The sequence below is a fragment of the Tachypleus tridentatus genome, chromosome 3, assembly GCF_004210375.1.
Source record: "Tachypleus tridentatus isolate NWPU-2018 chromosome 3, ASM421037v1, whole genome shotgun sequence".
NCBI classification, from domain to species: domain Eukaryota; kingdom Metazoa; phylum Arthropoda; class Merostomata; order Xiphosura; family Limulidae; genus Tachypleus; species Tachypleus tridentatus.
In genome coordinates this window covers 1,446,616-1,463,842 of record NC_134827.1, presented here as the reverse complement: position 1 = coordinate 1,463,842, position 17,227 = coordinate 1,446,616, and the positions used below count along the sequence as shown (strand labels likewise).

The following is a 17,227-nucleotide window of genomic DNA, read 5'->3' as shown; positions in this document are numbered from 1 at the left end:
TAACATGGAAATTATAAAAATACACCATGTATGTTCTACTGAATTCATGCATATGATGTTAATTTATAGCTAGCATTTTTGATATTTGTTATGTAACTTGCATTATATTTTTGCTATTTTTCAATATTTTTAAAAATGTTTTCATCTAATCTTAAGAATTTTTGCACCCCATCTGTAATTGCATTGCAGCCTACCAGTGAGTCATGACCCATAAGTTGCAAATCATTAGTCTATCAGAAATAATTTTAGTATTGAAAGGTATGTTGAGTCAGCATTACTGATTTCAATTAATACCAAACATTTATAATAAAGTAAGTGGAATTGTTCATTATGTTAGATTTTGATTGTATTTTGGGATATATGTTATTTTCATTAATTTCTCTGTTCTAGTACTGTTTGTAATTAATTGGCAGTTAAATGTTATGTAGCATACATACTCTCTTCATCACAATATCAGTAAGTTAAGAAGCCTTTCCATAATTGTGAACTTTGTTGCTATCTTACCACAATTGTTGTAGGCTGATGGCTTAGCAGTATATCCTAGGGCTTATAATACTAGAAACCAGATTTTAATAACCATGGTAGACAAAGCTGAGACAAAAACAAATAATAACAAACAAATCATAATTGTTATTACAATGTAGCAATTAAAACACAGGCAGTACTAGTATGATTTAAAATATTCTTTGTCTTTTTCCTCAAACAGTTATTTATGCTCAGTTGTGAGGTACCTGAACACTATGCTTCATATTTTTCAGGAAATCAGATTTGGGAAAAGGTCATCGTTAAGGGATTAATACCCAATCCAGTCACCCATCATGTTGCTCTTGTTAATCCAATCCAGTTTGCATGGGAAGAGAAGTATCATGCATGGGAACATCCAAGGACTTTTGAAGTAATAAACCAATACAGTGTTTCTGGCAAATCATCCACTCACAAGAATGAACCTCACACCCAGAATCTTTCAGAATTAGCTCAGAGTAATCATTTGAAAACTTCAGAAAATAGAAAGTCACGGCAGTATTTCAAATTCCGTGTTTATCCTGTTTATAGACCACACAGAAAATCTTCAGTACCTGAGAAGAATAAAAAGAATAAACAGTCAGTTGCAGTTGTGTACAATGCATCTACAGACCATGTGCAGCTGAGGTATGATATGTTAAACCTAAAAAAAGATTTTGTTTAAATGCAGAAAAAAGATCTGATTTTTGTGAAGTTAACTTTTTATGACTTGTATGAAACTTGAAATATTATAGCTTATTAAGACTAACTGAAAGCATTTTTTATTGAGTAATTTATCTGCTAATCTACAAGTTCCATATTTATTTGCTTATTGTGTTTTCTTACATCTCTTATCATTTGTGGTGGTACAATATTTATTTATTTTTGATTTTTTGCCCATGTGCTGTAATTTTTTTATTGTTTTACATTTGATACAAGTGACATGTATGGGCAACATTCAGTTATATTTTCAAGTATGATCTACATATTTATTGTTTTCACTTTCCACTTTATACTAATTCAAGGCTTTATGTGTGTGTGTTCTTACAGTCTTGTTTCACTAAGCATTCATATATTTGATTAATCTAATTGTATTTTATATTTTTTAATATTAGTGTTGTTAAATGTTTTTCTAGCTTTTATGTTTCTGTTCTATTTATGATAATTTTTTCACTTATTGAAATGCTCTTTGAGGTTTCTTTGTCTATGGTCTTTCACTGGAATTGTAAGTGCAGTTTTTTTTCAGTCTTCTAAGCTTGCAGTTCTATTGTTTGACAGGTTATTATTGACATGTAACCTTTGATTATATTTTATTACAAAGTTCCTACTCAGGTCTGCTAATTTGTTTTGAAGTGGGATATATTAATCATACAATTTTCCATTCAGGTTTGCAGTTTATCTCATGTTTTCTTTCTTCCAAAACAGTTTTATTTTTTATGTGTAGACAACCTATTTATTTCTTAAATGCCAAAAATGTGACCTTTGCCAGTAGAACCTCCATTTTTCAGAACTGTCATTCACTTCAACTCATGTCAAATATCTCTTTAGGTTGGATCTTACCTAATGGCGAGTTGTACTTATTGTAATTTATCTCGGATAAGTCTTCTGTTTCTTATGCTACATACATATGTATTACAATTTCAAATAATTAGAAATTTGAATTTAGAAGTTAATTATTTGTTGATATGTATTAAGTTTGTGATATTTGCAAACAAGATTGATGCACACAACTTTAACACAAATATATTTTAATATACATACAAAAAGACAATACAACTTATAATAACAGCTATCACTAAGAGCTCTTATAAATGATGGTTTATAAACAAGAATTTTACAAACTTATAGACAATACTGAGTCTTCTATCTTAGTATGGAACTGAATCTTTTATCCACGTTCATGGATAGAAAATTAATTTTTTGTTAATACACTTCTTTTGATGGCTGGCTAAACTTGAAGTACCTGTAAGTTTTCACTGGTGATAATATCTAATGCCCTCATGGAAATACTAATGTCCAAAGTTAATTCAGTGAAGTTGAATGGTTTGTAATGTTCAAAACCTATGAACATTCCTGTCCCAGTTCTGTAGTTTTTGATTAATAGGCTTTAATCACAGTTATAGTTTCTGAGGCCTATAGCACACTGACTGTAGCTGATCAATAATATTCTTCTTCTGCTTTCTCTTGGCTAGCTGCTTTTATATGACTCACGCAAGTTTCAACAGCATTTGAAAACGTGCTATAATTTTCATTAAATAAATGTTGTTGATTCTTACTCTTAAGAATTTTATACAAATTTAGAGAACAGGTGCTCTATTGGCACAGTACTATAACAAAAGAAAAGAGTTTTGGCAAAAACATTAGGCAAAGAGTATTCCATGCTTTAGACAGCTGTGGTCTCCCATTAGATGCTGCTTTGCTTGGCAATCCCAAGTCTCATGAAATTCATACACAATAGGCCTTCCCTTTCTGTTGCTGTTGGTCAGGTCTGGCTTCCTCCACCATCTTCAGTGTGTAATTCTAACACTTGTTGGTACAGAGAAGCAATGAGCATTTCTAAAGGTAAAATGTATTTCAGATAGAGATTTGCCTTTCTGCATTGCCTTTTTCATCAGTTTCAGAGCATTTAGTTTGCTTTGTCAAGAATCAAGAATGAGACTCTGTATTGTGAAACCAGTTCTCAATTTTTTGCACTTGAGTGCAGATATTTTAATTTCACTCATTTTTTTATGTTTAGCCTAATTTGTGTGACAAATGAGTGTTGTTTTTCATTCATTTTTATTACATGATAACTTCTGGATTTATCTTTTTTTACTTACTCAGTTTTCTTACCTGAATTCATGAAATTATGTTAAAAGTACTAGTTTGTTTGTAACATCACTGTACAACAATCGTCATTTCTGTGGCTTTTAGTTCTAGTATCTCCAGAGAGGTCTGCCTTCTTTTCCTGTAAATTGAATTCTGTCATGTAGTCTGCTAAGTCTCCTCTACTTGAGCCAGTTGTACCACTTCCTGATGCATCTGGTTTAATTGTTGATGTTTTAGACAGTTTTTTTATTTCCATTTGTTACCATGCGCTCTTGAGCTGAGCCTTTGAAGGTTCTCACATTTTTGTCAATTATTTTTGCCATACCTTTTCAAGTATAATCTCTTTTATATGGCTGTTAGTTTACCCTTCCTTTACAATTTTGAGTTCTGTGCTTTTTTTTCATAACCTAATTACATTCTGAGATTTGCATTTTTTGCTTGACTCTCAGACCTTGAAGTCTATTATTCAGGTAAGTTTCTTCTTACAGCCATGTTTAGGTCAGTTTAAGAAAACTCACAGTAAGGGTATCATAAGAAACAAAACAACCTTTTGCTTTGTTTGTTTTATAGTTAAGTACAAAGATAAACAAAGGGCTCTCTGTGATGTGTCTAATCACATGTATCGAAACCCGATTTCTGGTGGTAGAAGTCCGTAGACATACTGTTGTGCTATTGGAGAGCTAACTTTATATTCGAATGGTTTTATAACTGATGCAGGCTTCAACAGGGTATTTTTAACACACTAAGTAGTGGGGCATTTCACATAGTGAACCCTTTTGCCTGCCCCATTACTGAAGGAAAATTTTGCCTTTTTGCCCTGTAGCCTGAAAAAGTTTGGTGTAACGTTTGTAGAACAAGTGTGTAAAACTTTTATTTAATGAGTTTTTAACCACAATTCCATCAGAGAGTGCAAGAAAGATTTGTATAACTTCAGGCGATCAACAGTTATTTATAAGTTTATATACCTTCTTAATTTTCAAAAGCCATTTCTTATTTCTTGAACCTGTAATTTAGTTACCGTTTTAAATCCGGTTAGAAAATTTTTCTGAGAAAGAACACACTATGTACATGCACAATGAGCGTGAAGGTTGTGGTGTCCTTGGATCATAATTATCTCTGATGATGTTGGCAAAATCACATCAGAGTTATTTGAGCTTTGGTGATGAGTGCTAAAATAGGGAGTGTAGAGACTTTCAACCAATAAACTCTCAAAGTAAGAGTGCCGCATATGACAGTGGAAAATGCGTAAATCAGTACAATTTTATTGAATCATCCTTACCTGGATAACGAAACTCTTCGATTTCACTAGTATACGTTTTTCAACATGTTTGTTTGACCGTGTCAAAACTGATGATTTGTTTATTCACGTCCGTTACTGCAAGGATGTTTCCACTTTTAACTACGTATACATTAAAAACCCGTAAACTATCATTCTCCAGCCATGTTAAAGTAGACCGAGAATTGGCGGTGAACACTATTATCTACCTGCCATCATTTTATTTTATTATTTCACCATTAGCAACAGATATGCGCATATTAACTTTTTATAATTTGGAGTGAAACGCTTAAACAAACAAACAATAAATGTTTTTTTTCTCAGAACCTTTTAGTAAAAAACTGCAGTTCTAGGTTGTTTATAGAGTTACCACTTGTAGAAATTTGTCAGTTGGTGAATTTCACAATTTTTATAACTATCGTTTTGCGTTACATCAGCAATAAAGTGTGATCAGATCAATTTGTATGATAGAGAAAATGACTGATTAAAAGATCGTATCTAGAGATAGAGATAAAGAAAAAATAACACTTTCGCAGGTTTCTTTCTAAAATAGTCCACATGAGATTCTATTGCATAACTTTTTTCGGCGCTATTACTATTCATAAGACTTAAGACCTTCATATGTTTCATCTTACATGGAATTTTCTAAACCTTTTATTCTTCAAGCAGCGAAATTAGAAGGACGGTTCTGCTAATGCCTCAGATCTTATGTTGAATTATTAACAGATGTTTTATAGTAGATAGATAAACAAAACAAACTTTTTACCATATATCATATTTGGAGAGATTTTAATTCATGAAAAGATGCTCTATAAAAGTATGTTCACAACTTCTCAGAATAATTATGATATTTGAAATGAACTGTCCATAACTGATGGTTGTCATGTAAGAAACTTTGTTGAGAACATCATTGCACGGCTGAACTGGGCTTATCTGCACTCGCCGCCCATAATTTTGAACTAGAGGTAAGGTAGCTAGAGTAGTTGAATAATGTTGTTAGTCATGATACACTTATGGTCATGAAGTTCGGAACATGAATTTGTGGCAACGACATGAAACATGAACCCTCGGATTCACATTTCGTCACTCTAACCACTCCTAAATTTGTAGGAAACTGCCAATATATGTATCATTAAAGTTTATTTAAGGTTATGAATTTTAATATGCTCCATGTACATTGTATTTTGTACCAAATAAGCATTTGATTGTCAAGAAGTAGTTTCTGACCAAAAACAATATTATAAAATTTAGAATTAGTTAAATATATGTCTATAATTTCCAACAGCTGTTCAAATGTATCGGAATATTGTTATTATATGTTTTATATAATGGATGTATATTACCACATATGTTGATATATGAGTGTTTTGTTTTTGTTTCTTTTAATTTCGCGCAAAACTACACGAAAGCTATCTGCGCTAGTTGTCCCTAATTTAGCAGTGTAGGACTAGGGAGAAGGCAGCTAGTCATCACCACCAATCGCCAGCTCATGGGTTACTCTTTTACTAACGAATACTAGGATGGACCATCACGTTATAACTCCCTCACGGCTGAAAGGGCGAGCATGTTCAGTGTGAAGGGATTACCCACGACCCTCAGATTACGAGTCGAGCGCCTAAACCACCTGGCCATACTGGTCCGATATATGAGTGTCAGATGTGGAAACAGTCCTGTAAAGCTTAAATTGGGGACAATTTTGAATGAAATAAACCTGTTAGACCACTTTATAACATAAAGCTTCACATAAGTTCAGGGTTCAGTTCCTTGCTTTCAAAAACTTAATGAACTTCCTAAGATATGATTTCAGTGTTGAAAAAAAGTCTTCTCTAAGAAAAGCTGATTTTGATCACGACTGATCCATTTTGACCTTGATTTGTACTGTATTTTTACATGGTTTTCAACATGTTTATGGCATTTAATAAACATCGAAACACTAACCACTTGCTCGAAGCAAAAAAAGTTATTCACGTATTTCTATCATTTTCGTGATAAGTTTAGGTTGACAAGTTACTAAACAATCTAAGACAGTATAACGGGTTTCAATGTACAATACATCTTATTCTAACTATTATTTATATTTCTTAATGCCCCCCGCTAGTACAGCGGTATGTCTCCGGATTTACAACGCTAAAATCAGGGGCTCGATTCTCCTCGGTGGGCTGAGCAGATAGCCCTTTGTGGCTTTGCTATACGAAAAAAACACACACACAAACAAACATATTTCTTAATTTTTTCGCTCTCTTTTGATTGGACGATTTTTTTTCTAATTCATGTTCAAATTATTGCCAGCCGTCTTTAATTTTGAAGTCATAAAATAGAGGGAAAGCTGCTAAATCACCCACACTCACCACAAATTCATGTGCAATTCTAATATAATGGAATTGTGGAACTTGACAGTCTCATTTGTAATGCATCCATGGCTCCAAATTACGGAGTGCGATTTTCTTTTTCGGAGTAACGGGGTGCAAAACACGGAACATTGGATTAATAATACAGCGTACTAAACATTGGACTGCACTCAGTCCACATTAAATGCCAGGTGATTAAGGAGCATTCGTAGAAATGAGATTGTAAATAGAATGTCCATCCTTTCCTTATGTTACGGCTTGGACTTTAAAAATTGGGAGCACAGTGCAGATAACCACTGTGCAACTTTTCAATACAAACAATCAAACAAACAAGGTAGGACAAGCATCAAACAACTTCATTCTAATCTACACAAACAAAATTTGCTCAACCAAATAAATATAAGAAGATTCTTACAAAAAAAGTTCCAGTCCCTCGTATCCAACCTGGATATTGATATTTTTGCTGAAAAAAATAAGGAAACATGTTACAATATCACTGCCTAGCACAATCTACAATAAAAATATAACATTCTTTCAGAATCACATAAATTACTAAGAATGCTTTATGGAGAAAAAAAAGTAGACGTATGTCAAACACTGGGTTGGTATTCGTTGCTTGAGAAATAGCAAATGATATATATGAGATTCTTGGTGATGAAATTTGTTTTATAAACCTTTTCATAAAAAAGTTAACTTTTTTTTTCGTTTCAATGATACATATTAAACGATATAGAACTATATCGTTAGAGAAATGCCACCTATAAAATCATTTCAAATGGTATATTTATTGACATTCATTAGTCGCTGGATATGAATATATCATAATCAATGAACAACAATAGCAGGTCTTAAATTCATGAAATAAAAATGTATCTCAAGACAGCTGGTTTGGGTATTAAAACTTTTATTAGAATAGAGTATAGTTAATCTGAAGATGACCTAAGTAGGTCGAAACATTGTTCTCTACTTCATTTTAATAAAAATTTTAATACCTATACCAGCCGTCTTGAGATACAATAGCAGGTCTTAAAATATTGAAACAGTGGAAGGTAGTCCCTATATTTTAACGATACTTGAATATACTTATGTATATCTTGATATTGTCTCACACAACATAGCTTACCACATTATTCAAACTGATGTACGATCAATAGTCACTTTTCTTTCTAACATACCCTGAAGTGAGCTTGAAGCCGGATCATCGTGACAGGAAGACAGCATTAAGTGTTTCAGAGTGTGTGCATATTAGATTAGTAGCTTATGTTATTAATGTGAGGCATTCTCTTACAATCTAATGGGAGGTATTGACCGTTCACATAGGAAAGACTTCTAAACATCGAAATTAAGTTGTCAGTGAACACTTTCTCTTTCTTGCCAAATATTTGTCCCGCTTTCACAGTGGTGTGAATATCTCGTACCTTATTTGTTAATTATTTATGACGTAAAATTCGAAAAACACTCGTCATCTCGTGGCAATAAAAATATGAAAATTACTCGAGCAACGTAATGAAGATTGACTTCATCGCTACTGGAAGTTGTGGTTATACAGCAACAGAAAAACCACAAGTGAGAAAGGTAAGTAACATGCACATATAAATTTGTATGCACGTTTGCTATCGTTTAGTAGTACAGACAGATAATAATAAAAACATGTAGTAATATTGGGTTACACTTAAAGAAAATATTTAGGAAAACCCATCTATTGTTTGAGAAGTAGTTATTTTCTATCGCTTACGGATGGCCACTACTTAAGGGGTTTGACTCGTAATGTCACGGTCGCGGGTTCGAATCCCAGTCAGTCAAACATGCGCGCTTTTTCAGTCATGGGGAAACTTATAAGGTGACGGTATCCCACTCTTCGTGAATCTTAGTGAAAGATTAACCCACGACTTGATAGTGGGTGGTGATGACGAGTTGTCTTCCCTCTAGTCTTACACTGCTGAATTAAGGAGACCCAAAGCAGATAGCCCTCGTGTAGTTGTGCACGAAGATCAAAAGCAAACATTTTTTTTTCTATTTGCTCCCATAATGGTACAACAGTACATCTGCGGACTTATATCTCTAGAAACCGAGGTTCGATATATGTGGCGGGCAGTATAGCTTTTTGCTTAATTACAAAACAATCCTGTACGTTTACCGGCTTATTGAAAGAAGATATTAAATATTTATTCAGCAAATTGAAAAATAAAAGGGAACTTCTCGTCTTAAACATTTTCTTGGATAAAAAAACACACTAAAGATAACACAATTTTTGAAAACAGTTTAAATGCATTGTCAAATGTACATAAATATGACTAAAATGTGTAAGACAGACAGAAATAATAGTTAAGTCAAGATAAATAATCTAACGAAACGCAGTTTATAAAAAATTATGACGTAACTATTTAGTATAAATAATGTTTTTTGGAAATTATTTGTATAATACTCCTTTTTTTCTTAGATGCTGAATATAACACTGTGATGTGCATATGCGTACATAATATTTCTAACCTTATTTAGTTCGTAAGTTATGCATTTCTTTAAGAATTTTCCAAAGTTTCACGTATACATGCTTTGAAAGATGAGAATCTATTTCTAATAATAGAAATTGGTCAAGGAATATTACAAAGTTCGTTTTGCTTTGGGTGTCTCGTGGGAGAAAATGTGGATTACACTTATCTTTGTATAAGAACAACCACCAGTAAAGTGGGGAGTACATATTACCTGAGATGAGTGGCATTGTAGAATCTTCTACATAGAACGAAACATGATCGCAAAATGAAATAATTTTTCAAACATATCTTCTAGGAGAATTCAACCATTAGACTGAACTACGTCTGTCCAGTGAAGAGCTGTATTCTGAATGTGTTGCAATAAATAGAGATTGAAACCCCTTTCTCAAATGAAGTTCTGTCTCTCTCTTTATTAAACACTGTTAAAGTCAGAACTCAGGTTCGCGATACTCTTTCTGATTGAACCTTGTGTTCTTATCTGTTGTAACGATCTGAAATATGTATTTAAGGATGTCACAAGGCAAAAACGCTTTTTGGCTATAGAACAGTTTTATAAATAGACACTTAAATATTTACAAATAAAGGAATAATAAGATTCTGATACAGTTGTTTCACGATAAGTGCCTTCAGTGTATATATTTTTCAGTCTCAAAAATTTTCTTAACTCAAGAAAAACTCAGTATTTTTACAAGTTTTATCTTAAGCTGTTTTATGGGGTATTGATACTTTTTGTCGATTAGTATATAAAAAGTGAAATTGAGTTGTAACGTGACTAAATCTGTGCCTTGGCTTCTGTTCCTTTGATTTTATTTGTTTCAACTTGAAAAATAATACATTATTTTGAATTCTTTTAACATGTTTCTATTTTGTAACTCTGAAAAAGGGTTGTTTATTTTAACATCAAAACATGATTCCTTTGGTTTTTCTTAATCTTATACTGTTTATTTTAACATTGAAACAGTATTGTCTTGATTTTTCATAACTCGTTCTTGTTTGTTTTAATATAAAAACAGCGTTATTTTCATGTTTCCTAATCCATTCTGCAGAATATGTTTGTTTTAAAACATGACAGCACTTGCGCGGCTCCAGTTGGTTCCAGGGGAATCCGCTTGGTGTCGCTAGGTTCGCACAGATCAGTTGATTACGACACCATTTCCCGATTGCAGATATCTTCATTTGTGTATTAGCTACGCGGTTTTAAGTAAAATGAGATTTTTTCGTTTGGCGGATTTCAGAATGAATGACCTGAAGGAGCAACGACTTGCTGTGAAATTTTGTGTTAAACGTGGAAAATCTGCGACTGAAACTTTTGCTATGCTTAACGCGGCTTACGGTGATGTTGCTATGAAGCGTACGGCATGTTTCAAGTAGCATGAACGTTTTAAAGATGGTCGACAGTCCATTGAAGATGATGAGCGTCCTGGACGTCCTTCCACGTCAACTGACGACCCACACGTCGACAAAATCAACACCCTGGTGCGGGCAAATCGACGTCTGACTGTCAGGGGAGCTTGCTGAAGGGTGTGAGATATCAGTTGGATCTTATTACGAGATTTTGACCGAAAAATTGAAGATGCACCGCGTTGCTGCGAAATTCAGCCCTCAAAACTCTTGAGTTTTTGGCCAAACACTCGATCACTGTTCTTCCCCACCCTCTACTCACCTGACCTTGCTCCTTGCGATTTTTTCTTGTTCCCCAAACTCAAAAGACCCTTGATAGGAAGAAGATTTGAGACGATTCCCGAGATTAAGGCAAATGCGACGAAGGAGCTGGAGGACATTACAAAAGAAGCGTACCAGGACTGTTTCAACAAGTGGAAACACCGTTGGGATAAGTGTGTGTGTTGGGGAGGAGAGTACTTTGAAGGGGTCCCAGACCTGTAACTTCTAAATAAAGTACATTTTGTTTTATGACGTCAGTCCGCGTATTTTTTGAACATACCTCGTATTTGATTTTTTAAAGCCTTTACACAGATTTGTCTGTTTCCTTATTGCGACTGCAATATTTTGAGTTCTCCAATTTTTGTTCCAACATTAGTTTCTTTTAACACATGTACAACATTGTCTTGAGTTATCTGATCTGTTTCTCATAATATAATTTTTTATATCATGATAACGGCCTTGATTTAATTTCTCTAGAATATAGACCTTCTTGTCTCACTGTGTTTGCTTAAATGTTTAACGTTGCCCCAGCGAAATCTTGGTTTACCTGAAGTTTAACTGTTCTTGTCTGAATGCTGCAACAAAAAATTTATTGATATCTTCAAACCTATTTTCGTGATATTGTTTTGATTAGTGGTAAAGATATCTATTTCTGGAAGCTTCTTCTTCAGATTTTGTTTGTCTTAAAGCGTTGACGACATTGTGTTTATATTTGAATGAATATATAATTGTTTTTATTTCTTTAATTTTGATATAATGATTTTGTTGCTTTACCTTAAAATCAGCATGATTTTGATGTGTTTCTAACTTGTTGTTTTTTTTTACCAGGATTTTCTTTAACACGGTCACTTCAGATCCTTTTTACCTTATTTCGTTTATTTCAGCGTGGTTATAGTAACGAGTTAAATTCATATGCATTTTCTGTTTTAGCAAGATGACCACACTGTCTTGATTTAGCTGAGTCTTGTCTTTTGATTTCGTTTCAATCAGTTGTGGTTTCTCAAAATCTTCTTTGCCTGTATTTGATAGTAGAGTAGTAGGTTAGGCGTAGACTGAGTTAGTTAGCGTGTCAAGATTGTCAATCCAATGATTATTGGTACGTGGCCATGGCCAGTTGCTGTAAAAACGAGTTTCGCAGCTGGGCCTCATGGAAGCGTTAAAAATATGATAATAAAACCCCACTACTGGATCAGAAATCTAGCAGCTCAAATAATTAGTATGAGTACTGTTTACTAGATACTTTCTCTCTAGTTTGTTGAATCAAAATTAGTTACGGTGATACACAAATAGTCGTTGCATAGCTTCATGTGAAATTACGAAACAAAAAATAAAAACAAATAGTGTAATACCAAAGTCGTTATTCCATTTTTGACTTCCACTATTTAGGTTACAGAGCAAGCGGCTTCATCAAAATTATACAACGGTTCAAAACGTTATACAAGAGGTCCATTTCGTCACGGTTGATCATGCTCTGACAATAGTTTCTATTTCAAAAGTTCCGCTGTAAAGCTGCTATGTATAAAGCACTTCCCATTCATCCATGGTACTCTCCATAATCCATCTATCAGGTAAGAACAGCTGTTTTCCAGAATCCCATTTCAATAGTTTGTTTGCACAGAAATCCATAGACGACCTGACTTGCAGGTCTCTGTGCGGAATACCATGAATATCCATTCATCCCTTAGCTGCCTGAGGTATGCGATGATTGAACTAAAGAAGTGCGCGAACAACTCTTTCCACTCTTTCCATTTGTGAATTCGTATCTGTTACAAATTAAATTACTTTGCTTATCACTCTTGGAATACAACCTGTTGTAGGCTACTTTTTCGATGATCGTACCATTTGGGCATCACCCCAATTTAATTCACATTACTTTGTTTTCCAATCGCATTAAATGCAAAGGATATCCCTGTCTTGAAAATTCTAAATTTCCGATGTGAACACAATATTATGATGTATGTCAGAAAGGCCTGTTACATACTCTTCCCAAAAGCAATCACTTTACCTATGTAATTTCTAACAATGTCAATATGTGTAATCTACCAGACCACTTCATCAAACGAAAAGCAAATTCAATACATGCGAGCAAGAATCAAACGTCTCCGGCCTCGTCTGTCGTGGGGGCGTTATAATGTGGCGGTCAGTCCCATTATTTGTTGGTAAAAGAGTAGCCCAAAAGTTGGCGGTGGGTTGTGATGACTACCTGTCTTCCCTTTAGTGTTACGCTGCTAAATTAGGGGCGGCCTCCATTTTATTTGCGCGAAATTATAAACAAACCAAACCAAACTCAAACCTTGTTTGTCAGCAACTTTTTTTTCCATTTGCCGTTCGACGAATTTTTATATTACGTGTTTTATAAGATAAAACACAACAATTAAATTCCATTTCTTCAATCCTTGGTTTAGTTTAAATATTTACCCAAAGTTACGCAAACTATCAGCGCTATCCGTCCCAAACTATTAGACTAGAAGGCCATCAACACCCATTATCAGTTCGTGGACGACTCTGATTATATAGGTGGATTTGTTCGTCACTCTTTGTAAAAAATTCATTTTATTTTATTTTTATATATAAAATAAAGTCAAACTATTTTTTGTGGCTAAAGCGTATCACGTGTTCTAGATACGTAAAACCGACTTTAACCTTACAATCACTGCAGACATCCGCTGATCGGCAGTTAGTTAACTGTCTTTGCTGGCCTTATTACCTGTTTCTGGATAAACCTCCGAAAGATGTTGATGATAAACGAACACAAGATATGATAACCTATCGAGATTGTACTTGAGTTTTATCAAGATTTCGCGTAGTAACATAGAATGGATCATTTACCAATAAAAAGATGTATACATGTATGCAATATGCGTGAAATACAAAATTACAATATTACACTTTATGATCTTTTTACTGTTCGTCTTTTCAGTGTTTGAAGAGTTATCTAAACAAACATCATGCTGAAAGGATGGTTTGACGCCTTTAGAGACAACGACGAGGCATCATACTATAGTTTATCAAATAGAACTCCTGCTATTCATGATGTAACGACTATCATTATTTGTATCAGTTTCTCGACTTTCTATGTCGCCTTTCTTTTAATATTTCCTGGGATAAGGAAGAAGGTATGTCATTTTGTATCCTCAATATTTGTTGCCGGAGGTTTACAGTCATTGTAATCATGACTTTCAAAAACTTGACTTACAGAAATTTATGTTACATGAACGTTTATACGTTATTCTCTGATAATTCTGTTTTTCCAGACTTACTAAGGTGGAAACGCTACAATGACAATCCCCAGTTTTCCTACAACTGTATATTCAACCACAGTAAAATTTCGTAACTTACCATTGTTTATAGGCATATATGGGTGTCTTACCGGTTAAGATGTGATAAAAGAATAAATAATAAACTGAATGTTTTTTAATCAGTGATATCGAGAAACCCACTTGTTGAGAAATTTATATGCAAAAACGGCTCGTTTGGGTTGAGAAAATACTTTACATAGAAGAGCGAAGAACGTTTCGACCTTCTTCGGTCATCGTCAGGTTCACAAAGAAGGAGGTAACGGACCGGAAGCTGACCACATGTTTGAAAGGGGTTGTGTAACTGAGTGTCGGAATGTAGAGGGCAGTGTTAGATGTTTGAATATATAATTTTATTTATTTTATTATTTTAATATAGGTATAAAGGCGTTCCTTTATATTGGTTTATTTTGGGTTTAAGTTGTTGTATAAGTAAGGCTTCTTTAATTTTGCGTTTGTTTATGTTTGTTTCTTTATTTAGTATTTGAGTGTTTTCTATGGTTATGTTGTGTTTATTTGACTTGCAGTGTTCGAAAACGTGTGAAGGTGACTTTTTATGTTCTTTGAATCTGGTTTCCATTTTTCTACTTGTTTCTCCAATATAGAAGTCGTGGCAGTTATCACATTGTATTTTATAAATAATGTTGGTGTGGTGTTCGTCAGTGTAGTTTTTATATAGTATAGACCTCAATTTTGTGCCTGGTTTTTGAATAAATTTGGTATTAACTGGAATGTCATATTTTGTTACTAATTTTTGCCAAATGTTGGTTATTTGTTTGCTGATGTCAGGAATATATAGTATACAGCAGTATATGGTTTCGTGATTTTTTGATTCGTGAGATATATTTACTTTAGTTGGTTGATTTTGCTTTCTGTCGAGGTGTGTGCGTATAATGTTTTCTACGGTTTGTGGAGGAAACTTATTGATGTTGATGAAGTATTGTTTTATTTTGTCTAATTCATCGTTAATTTTATCTGGTGAGCATAGTTTTATGGCTGTGTTTATTTGGTTTCTTAGTATATTGAGTTTTTGTTTTGTTTCATGTGCTGAGTCCCAAGGAATGTATAGTCCAGTATGGGTGATTTTTCGGTGGATTTCTGTTTTGAAATGTGTGTCGGTTCTTGTAATTTTGAGGTTCAGAAATGATATTTGATTGCTTTCTTCCTGTTCACATGTGAAGTTAATGTTGAGATGTATAGAGTTAATGTAATTGAAAAAATTAAGTATGTGTTCTGTAGATTTGAATCCCGCAACCGTGTCATCTACATATCTGTACCAGTATAGTGATGGATGTAATGCTGTGTTAATTGCTTGTGTTTCAACTTGTGTCATAAAAATATTGGCTAGAACTGGTGATACTGGGTTGCCCATGCTTAGGCCATTTGTTTGTATATAGTTTTGGTTGTTGAACATGAAGTTTGTCTTTATCGTGATGAATTCTATGAGGGTTGCTAACTGGTTGCTGGGAATTTCTATAGTTGGGTTAGGGTCTCGGATGTAGAGTTCTAAAGCTATTTTGCAGGCTTCAGTGGTTGGAACTTCTGTAAAGAGGGATATAACATCGAAACTGGCCATTAAGGATTTATGATTAAGTTGATTTAGATTAGACTTGAAATTAAAAGAGTCTTTGATGAATGAGCTGGCTGTTGTTACATATTTGGAGAATGCCCATGCTTTACCAAGATTGTAATTAAACGATTCATATGTGGACATTATTGGTCGTAATGGACAATCTGGTTTATGAGGTTTGGGGATGCCGTATATTTGCGGTGTGCGTGAGTCGGTTTTACGTAGGTAGGAAAAAAAGTGTTTGTGAAATTGTGTTGGCTTTTTTCATTTGTAGTAGTAATTTGTTCATTTGCGTCTCGTGTGTCTTTGTTGGATTTGTGTGTATTGGTTTAAATTTGTTCGTGTCTGTTATTCATTATGACTATAGCGTTACCTTTATCTGCTTTTAGAATTTTTATGTTTTTGTCTTGTTTTAGGTTTTTGATGGAATTAATGTCTCTTTTTTTGTAAGGTTGTTTTTTAGTTTTCTGTTTTGTGAAATTATGTTGAAAAAATCATTTAAGATGTTGTTTTTAGGTGTTTCTGGAAAATATAAATTTGTAATTTTACCTGGGAAGTTTGGCTGTTGGATGCATATGAATGTTTTTTTAATTAATTACGGTGTTAACAAATGAAAATACCATTTTACTATATAACTGAGTTTGCAGAAATTGTGCCGTATGACTATGTTGTGATGGTATTTAGGGTATAGAAACAACACAATTTTTATCATATCGTTTTTGTTTTCAGTTTTCAAAAATATAACTCACAGGAAATAGTCTTCCATTAGTTTAGTTATTATCAAGGTAACTTTAAACGTTCATGAAAATGCAAATCACGTCTGTCATTTGTGTCATAGAAAAACGAAGTATGGCTAATATTGATTTTAATAAACTGCTCGAAAGTATATTGAAAACATTCGACATTCCACAACCACCTTTTAGTTGCAGTGTGTAATAAAAATATTTTACATCAAATACATATGTGTGTATTACAAAATATATCATTATTACAGGCTCAACCTTACAACGAATGCAATCAAAGAAAACTATCCTTGTTTGGTATTCTTATTGTTTCATTTTACTGATATCCCTTGAATAATGTGGTTTCTCAGTGGCTTAGTACTAAGTTTGAAGATTTGTAACATTATAAACCGAGTTTCGATTCTCGTGGTGAAAAGAGTGCAATAAAACTCATTATGTAGTTTTGTAATAAACAAACAAACAAAACTGACTGACAAAAAAGTCATTTCCTGGTGTGCTTTTATTTTATATATTTTTATCATACTTATTCTT

At 33.6% G+C, this 17,227-nt stretch overlaps 1 protein-coding gene and 1 long non-coding RNA gene across 9 annotated transcripts in view; one reads left to right on the top strand and one right to left on the bottom strand.

Moving 5' to 3' along the window:
- Positions 1-940: 940 nt before the first annotated feature.
- On the bottom strand, positions 941-8,286 carry LOC143246195 (uncharacterized). Its single transcript, XR_013025839.1, has 3 exons — positions 8,057-8,286; positions 7,349-7,396; positions 941-1,076 (listed from the first exon to the last, which is right to left on the bottom strand). It is a non-coding gene; the product is annotated as an uncharacterized LOC143246195 (long non-coding RNA).
- The window catches only part of LOC143246194 (dual oxidase maturation factor 2-like), a 48,015-nt gene continuing 31,798 nt past the window's right edge, over positions 1,011-17,227 (top strand). For 4 of the 8 annotated variants that reach the window (XR_013025838.1, XR_013025837.1, XM_076492434.1 and 1 more), the window contains exons 1-2: positions 1,011-1,149; positions 14,008-14,203. Coding sequence is in view for 5 of the 8 variants with exons in the window: in XM_076492434.1 (XP_076348549.1) it covers positions 14,036-14,203 (168 nt within the window). In the remaining 3 variants the exon portion in view is untranslated. Of the gene's footprint in view, positions 1,150-8,384; positions 8,509-12,473; positions 12,656-14,007; positions 14,204-17,227 lie in introns of those variants that run through there. The other 4 variants (XM_076492433.1, XM_076492432.1, XM_076492436.1 and 1 more) reach the window with 4 other exon arrangements.